We start from the raw sequence: 8,403 nt of genomic DNA on the forward strand, positions 1-8,403 counted from the left end.
CAATATATTTATATGTATACAGATATAAATATACATAGAAGAAAACAGCTGTAGAGAGCTAAAGTCTAAATCATGTGATAAATTGACGTACCAAATTATGATTATACACCATAAAGATCATGATTAATACACTCGTGACATGGAAAATTAATATAGAAATTAATCAACGTTAATTCAGAAAGAAAAAAAAAAAAAAAAAAAAGAGAGAGTATATATACAGTGAACCATGTGCAAAATTGACGGCCGTCACAATTATATACTATTAGTGCACCCCGTGACATGCTGTATATATCGATACAAATATTATCTGTGCTTATAAATTATTGGTAATTAAATATTATTTTGTGGGTTATATTTACAGTTTGATTTTCTCAAGTAATTAATTATAAGAGAAAATCAACAACAAAATAGTATATCACTTATAAGTTATGCCGACTTAATTATTATATGAAGTAAATTTAATGATAATAATGTACAGTTATAGAATGATTTATTCGATTTTAGAGATAATTTTTTTTTATTTATATTACAACAAATTTCATGGGAAAAATATTAATTTTTTCGTCATACATGATGTAAAAAACCATGTTGAAAATATATTAAAAAATATAATAATTTTTTTAAAAAAATAAACTAATTGACAAAGAAGAAAATGGTGAGTAATGCAAAAAAAAACAAAGGCATGAGAGAGCTTATAAGAATCCTTCCAAGATCTCCCTCCTCCCTATGGTCAGAAAACATGAAATATCAGTCTCGCTCTCCTTCCATGTGAACCCACCAACCAACCCTTCTCTCTCTCTCTCTCTTGCGGTACCTACACACACACGCACACACTCATACATACATACATATATATATATAGATACGGGAAGTATGAAGTGGGTTTTTGCAGTAGTGTTGGTGGTGGTAAGCCAAAGTCTGGTGATATGTTCGTGGGGAATTAAAGATCATGAGAAGCAGCAGAGTAGAGTTCTGAGAGGAAGAAAACAAGGGAATGTCTGCAATTTGTTTGAAGGAAAATGGGTGGTGGATAATTCTTATCCTCTCTATGATTCATCTTCTTGTCCATTCATTGACCCCGAGTTTGATTGTCAGAAATATGGTAGACCTGATTCACAGTACCTCAAGTACTCTTGGCAACCTCTCTCCTGTAACTTACCCAGGTATATTTTTACACATATATGTACATACATATATATATATAGAGGTATCTCTACTTCCTTCTCCTCTCTTGAATTGAATTCTCAAGTTTCCAGCTCATTGAGTCTGAAATTGTGTTGTATTGTAGGTTTGATGGGGTGGATTTTTTGAAGAGATGGGGAGGGAAAAAGATTATGTTTGTGGGTGACTCACTGAGTTTGAACATGTGGGAATCGCTCGCCTGTATGATTTACTCTTCACTTTCAAATGCCAAGACCACTATTCTTAGGAGGACCCCACTCTCCTATGTCACTTTTCAGGTTACTTTCTTTTTTTCTTTTTTCTTTTTTATAAATAATATCAGAAATTTAATTATTACCCACATAAAAATTATATATATTAATTTTAACGACCATATAATAAATAAAAAATTAATTAAACTGCTAATCATTTTTTTTTACTTAATATAATTAATACATGACTCGACAACACAACATTCGTCTCACCTTTTTTTTTTTTTTTTTCCCACTCAAATAATTTTATTTAATAATTTCCATAAATCATCTTTATATATTTAATTGTGTGGTTATTATCCTCTTAGTATTAAATTCCAAAAAATTGTTATCAATTTTCCTCTATTAAAAAAATAGGGAAATTAAAATTTAAGGTTCATAAATTATTTTTATTAAAAATAAATAAAAAAGTTGACTCGCGGCAACCAAAAGTCAAAAAAGAATAGGGTTGTCTACGACAGAAGAGAAACCACAGACAGCTGTGGAGAGCAACCTGCCAAGCTGTTATGGTCGTGACTCTCAGTTTATTTCTTTATAATTATTTTTAGCACCCTTCTCACGTATTCCACTTTCTTCTTTATATAATTTTAATATATTCAAATAATTGAATTTTCAGCTCCATATAATTTTAGGCTTCAACTTTTTGCTTATTTCAGTCTCTATCTTGATCCCCAGTCTTACATCTATGAAATTATTGACTATGTTTTAGTATTAAAATATTGTTCTCATAAATTTAAAATCAAATTGAAATATGCAGAATTAAAGACTGAATTTTCTAAACATTTGGGTTAAATTTTTTAATTTACTAATTTGAATCAAATCATGTATTATGTTGTTTATAATTAGTATATATATAAATGCAGGATTATGATGTAACTTTATATTTATACCGTACACCGTATTTGGTGGATATATCTAAAGAAAATGTTGGACGAGTACTGAATTTGGGCTTAGTTGATGGTGGTGGCGATGCATGGAAAGGAATGGACGTACTAATCTTCAATTCATGGCATTGGTGGTTACACAAGGGATCAAAATCTCAAGGGTAATACTAAAATCTTTTTCTCTCAATTATTTTTATTATATATAATGTTAGAAAGTAAAATTCAAATTTAAATTATCAGTTTCATCGTATTATATGAATTATATATTTATGATCATTTTCATATATTTTTATACACAATTATAAATAAAAAAATTATTTGATAATCCAGTTGGGATTACATTAGAGATGGAGCAACGTTGAAGACAGATATGAACAGGTTAGAAGCATTTTACAAAGGATTGATCACGTGGAGTAATTGGGTTGATCTCAATGTCGACACTACTAAAACCAAAGTTTTCTTTCAAGGAATTTCTCCCACTCATTATGAGTAAGTACAAATAAGTCTCTTCTTATTTTGATTATTAGGTAATTCAAGAGCGTAGATGAGTTAATGTATCTTCTCATGAAATATCTTATAACAACTATGAAAAATAACAACAAGATTAATGATTGAAAACAGGGGCAGAGATTGGAATCAGCCGAGGAAGAATTGTTATGGAGAAATGCAGCCAATGTATGGATCCACATATCCAGCCGGTGCACCTCCCGCAACTGTTATTGTCAACAAAGTTTTGGGAAGTATGAAGAAACCAGTATATTTACTCGACATAACAACACTCTCTCAATTAAGAAAAGATGCTCACCCATCTGCTTATGGAGGCGATGGCGGTAACGACTGCAGCCACTGGTGCCTCCCTGGTTTGCCTGATACTTGGAACCAACTCTTGTATGCACTTCTTATTATGTGAACAACAAAAATTATTTCTCACACAATTCATCATTTACTCTTGTAGATGATAATAAAAGAGGCAAAAAAATTCAATTGTAAAGGGAATTGCTTTTTCTTTAAAGAAAAGAATAATTGCTTTTCAACATGTTCAAACATAGGAATAACTAGTTATATTGTGATATTATCTCAATCTCAAAAAAGGGTCAACTAAAAATCATCAAGGGTAGTCTTGTATTTAATTACAGAGTTGTTGTATTGAAGGCATAGTTATAAACTCCATTTTTTTTTATCTCTATGGCCTCCATATTTGTACTTCTAAAATTTAAATATATTTTACCATGAGCTCAAGAATATGGTTATTAGTTCGTTTTTATCTTTATAAAAGCTCTTTAGGCCATGGGTTCCAAAACAAAAAAAAAAATTACTTTTACTTTTTGTTATAAAATTTTATATTTTATGTATTGAAAAGTAAATTTTGGATTTATTCATTAAAATAGAAATAATGTACATACAAGAATCTTTTAACACTTGAATACAATTAGAAGAATCTTATGTGATAAGATCACATAAAGGGATAAATGTTTCCTACAGTATGCAAGATATTTCTAAAAATTTCTCTTTAAGATATCAATTTTACTTCTCTCTCTCTCTCTCTCTCTAATATGATTGAGGTCACCAACAATGTTCTTGTAGAAGAAAACTAGAAAAATCTCCTGATATGATTTGAGGTCAAGCATTTCCCTTGTGCCTTCAACCATCATACTTCAGCAGCTCTTTATGTGATCCAATTTTTGGCCAAGGATTCAAGGCGTGGTTTGGTGCTCTAGGTGCAACATCTAAGATTTCAGTTGGTGACTCCTTGAGCCAACTGAAACGGATCTCCAAATTCACAAACATGGTCTTCGCAAAGACTTGTAACTTGTGAACCTGAACCTCAACATGGTTTTCTCGAGAAGTAGTTTGTGATATGTGAAACTGGCCAATTGAAGCTTGAGTCTACTTCGAGATGAAATAACTTATGAGGAAAAGAGGTGTCCAGGAAAGAAAAATAGCAAACGTTTAAAAGATTGAAGGATTTCTGGATTCTCAAATCTGTTTGGCTTAAAAGAAAGTGAGGAAAGAAAAAATAAAGGTAAATTATCAAATTAGTGCATGAAGTTCTAACTTATGATATCTGATCCCTAAACAGGGATCAGGGGCGAGTTTGGAAACCGGGATTCCTAGATAACTGGCTGGTCATGCCCAGACCAAGGGGAGAGTGCTTGTTTGATACACGAATAAATTGCACCCGGATTTTCAATGTTTTGTTTGAACTCAATTTGAAGGATCGATTATGAATCACAAAAATCTTAGAAATCCTCAGTTCCTCATAAAAAAAATTCAGTCAATTCAAAAGGCCGTCGGAAATAAAGAATGTAGGAAAATATAGATTAGAGAGAACTTGTTATGCGTAATAAAGAATCAACAAAGATGAAGGTCACAGGAATTAACTGTTTCATGGAAGAATATATTTAGATTAGAAGTATTTGCTATACATGGATCACAAAGTGGACATCAGGAACAAACACCTACCTTGGAAACTCAAGGAAAAACAAGGATGATAAGAAACTAGTAACCAACATATACTGCAGCATTGACTACGTAACAGTCATCATTTTTGTCTCCCATTTCTTCCACATACACACCACTTGAGCAAATCAGTCCTCCATCCACAACTTCAACATTGAGAATCTTCCCACTGCAACAATTGGAAAAGGGAAGAAGAAAAAAGGAAATAACCTATAGAATGTAAAACTGTTCACAAGGATTAAAGCAAATCAAGTAGATTTTATCTATGTATCGTGCCAATGACATAAAAAATAATGCAGAATATAATACAATTACCAAAAGATGTTAAATACAGGTTTCACTTATTAGCATGCTGAATATTCATGGATACAAGGCTACAAGAGTTTGTATTGCTGTTGGTCGGGAAAATTGTAGAAGTCTATTTTCCACAACAAATTTATTAGTCCAGGCTGGTAATATACTAAAGGCACTGTCACATTCAAAATTATTATCACCAAACTTGCTAGTTGGAAGAGGAATTTTTTATCGAAGGGAGGCTTACCCTTATGAAAAGCACTATGGACAATTTACCTATTTACTACTTATCTACTCTTACGTCCCGGTTTGTGTTGCAAAAAAATTGGAAGCCATTCAAAACAGGTTTCTTTGGGGTGATGATGAAGAGAATCAGAATTTTCACTTAGTTAAATGGAAGGAGGTCAAAAAGCACCCCAGGCATGGTGGGTTGGGAATCAGGTCCATGGTTGAATTGAATGTGGCCTTACATAGCAAATTGTTGTGGAGATTTTGTATGAAGGAAGACAGATTATGGAGGAAGATTGTTACGGTTAGATGGGGTGACCTGAACTGGGATAACAGAGATGGAAAGAGATCTAGGAAGCAGCATGGCAAGAGTTTATAGAAAAAAATTTTAACGCAGTGGCCTCGCTTCTAGAACAATCCTCCGTGGAAAATTGGTAGGGGAAACAGAATAAAATTATGAAGAGATGTTTGGATCGGAAATAAAAGCTTGATGAGCAGATTTCCCAGAATGTTTGCTATTGTACAGACAAAAAATATGCTTGTTAAGGATGCTTACAGAATCAGCAATGGCTGTGTTGATTGGTGGATAATCCATCAAGAAACTTACAAAATTGGGAAGTCAGAGAGTACGAAAATTTGCTGCAGACGCTTGCTTCACAGCAGGTGAATCTTGAGGAGGATAGGATTGTTTGGAATCTGGAAAAAAGCGGTAGATTTTCAGTTAAGTCGTATTACAGTCACTTAACCAGAACAGATCATGTACGACTTCTAAATTTCCTTGCGAGGCAGATATGGAAAGCTAAAGTGTTACCAAGAATTGGGTTTTTTTGCATGGGAAGCTTGCAGGAAGTGTATATTGACTATCGACAAATGCTATATGTGTATGAAAGCAGAAGAATCGAGTAACCATGTTTTGCTGTGGTGTCCTGTGGCTTTTGAGCTTTGGAGTCTTATTTATAACCTTCTTGGTATCAACTAGGTTATGCCAGGGTCTGTTAGGGAGGAATTATGGACTTGGGATGGAGTGCATTTAGATAGGAAATTGACTAAATTGATTCCATCAACCATTTTTTTGGGTTTTTTGGAAAGAAAAAAATTCTAGAGCTTTTGAGGGTAAAGAGGTAGAATTGTATAGATTGAGAGATAGATGGATGCATTATTTTGAGTTTATTTTGTTAGAATATGACATTATTAGTGATGAGAATTTTAAGAATGTCATTGACACACTAACGACCTTGTAAAGCTTTTGTAATGGGTGGTACCCCCTGTTTTTCGGTACCTTGTTAATATATACTCTTTACACTTTTTATTTCAAATATATATATATTTCAGAGTGGACTTATTGTTTGTCAAAGACAACAGATGGTCCTTATGCAAATTACTTAATCATAGTCCACGGACATAAAAAGAAATAGACATCATACTAAAAGTTGCAACAAGAATAAGTACTGCAGTGATGTCTGTAAGATCCTGTTTTTAACAACCACCATTTGAGGAAAAAAAAGAAGAGATAAAAATCACCCCAGATACAAACTGAGGATGGATTCAGTTTTCATGCATAGCCTACCATAACCAACTATTCAATAGGCGTGGACACTCACTAAGGAAAGACAGACTTGATTCTTTCAATATCCAACGAGTGCTGGAGAGAATTAGGGACTCCAAGCTTGATGTGCAGTTTCATTTGTTCAAATGTAACGCCAGGTATGGAACCTGCAGAGTTCGATCTTATGATAAGACTGATGAAGCAATTTTCATCACAAGTACATTAAAGGTATCCCCAGATAGCTACCAGCATCCCCCACAAGATAGTTTCAAAACCAATAAAGTCTTTATAATAAGCAAGTTAAAACTGATACCCTAGTTTTAGTATCTTTCAATGAATTATATGGTAGAAGTGAGTATTTTCTTACATTGAAATGCCTTTCAAAGGGAGAGCTTTATTTGTCATTGGTTAGTTTAAATGAGAAGTTTAAGATCGTGTAGCATAGAAAGCATTAACCTCAGGTTTGTTTACACGTAATATTCATAAAAATTGAAGAATACTGAGATTGGATTGGCTCTAGAATACAGAGACCTCCATTAAAAAAAATGATTTTAACATTGAGATGAAAACATTCATTATAATCTCTAATGAACTGTATCACTCTCATTGCCCATGTCGAATCAAAAAAAAAAAAAAAGAAAAGAGAAGCAAAGAGAAATTCAAACCTCTCCTGAATGCAGGAATTGAATTGGACGAGATAGCGTCCCTGCAAGCCCGCATCGCTGCAGCTGTAACATCTTGCCTGTTTTGTAGCTTACACATTTTATATTCGTATCATCACCTCGTAACCAAACAAAGAGAGAGAGGAAATTCCTAACACGAATGAATCAAAAGGCAGAAAGGAAAGACCTAATAGGCAAGGACCAGAATACGCACCCATGTTGATCATAACCAACTCCCATCTCGACGAACAAGAGCTTCATCGTCGAGTTGGGATCCTGACTGGTGGTTATGCTCCCAACCTGGTCGGTTTCCATGGCTTCGGTTGCGGCGCTGATTGGGCGGAGAAAACGAGGGGATTGGAGGATAGGAAATATGTTGCCGGTGAGAGAAACGAGCGGGTGCCGATAGTTCGGATGGTTAGTTTTGAGGGTGCAGTGACAGAGAGAGCGAAAGTCAGTGGAAGATGGAAATGTCGGATTTGGGGCCAAGTAAGCGATCGTATTCATCCTCTTCTTCTGCTCAGTAAGCACTGAATGGAAGATGGATGCCTTTTTTTTTTACCCCCCTTTTTCTCCTGTTTTCTTTATTAATCTTTAATTCGGATATCTATATATATATATACTGTACAAATTATTATCTTGATCCCTAGTGAGCTCTAAAGAGTTATTGAAATGGTATGAAAAAATCCCTAAGAATTTGTATAGTATTCGAGAGAGAGAGTACAAATGAAAGATGAATTTTATATTTTGACAAATAGACTGTCAAGCTTTGATAAACAAATTTGAAGGGAACACGAGTGAGAGGTAAACTTGACGTCTTGATAAAAAATACATGCAGTGCTGGTTGGAAAGAATACGAATGGTTGGTGATTTGAACACTATTTGTTAAAAAAAGA

At 33.7% G+C, this 8,403-nt stretch overlaps 2 protein-coding genes across 2 annotated transcripts; one reads left to right on the forward strand and one right to left on the reverse strand.

Moving 5' to 3' along the window:
• The first annotated feature begins 694 nt into the window (after positions 1-694).
• TBL38 (TRICHOME BIREFRINGENCE-LIKE 38) lies at positions 695-3,497 on the forward strand. Its single transcript, XM_022052130.2, has 5 exons — positions 695-1,163; positions 1,289-1,460; positions 2,297-2,478; positions 2,648-2,806; positions 2,939-3,497. Exons 1-5 carry the CDS (start codon positions 727-729, stop codon positions 3,225-3,227), a joined length of 1,239 nt encoding a protein of 412 aa, XP_021907822.2. The 5' UTR covers positions 695-726; the 3' UTR covers positions 3,228-3,497.
• Positions 3,498-4,685: 1,188 nt separating this feature from the next.
• On the reverse strand, positions 4,686-8,403 carry LOC110821994 (50S ribosomal protein L34). The gene is made up of 4 exons (XM_022051989.2): positions 7,722-8,403; positions 7,511-7,587; positions 6,901-7,012; positions 4,686-4,946 (listed from the first exon to the last, which is right to left on the reverse strand). The coding sequence occupies exons 1-4, from the start codon at positions 8,012-8,014 to the stop codon at positions 4,817-4,819; spliced, it is 612 nt and encodes a 203-aa protein (XP_021907681.1). The 5' UTR covers positions 8,015-8,403; the 3' UTR covers positions 4,686-4,816.

This window comes from Carica papaya, chromosome 7 (assembly GCF_054855325.1).
Source record: "Carica papaya isolate Zhongbai chromosome 7, ASM5485532v1, whole genome shotgun sequence".
NCBI lineage: Eukaryota > Viridiplantae > Streptophyta > Magnoliopsida > Brassicales > Caricaceae > Carica > Carica papaya.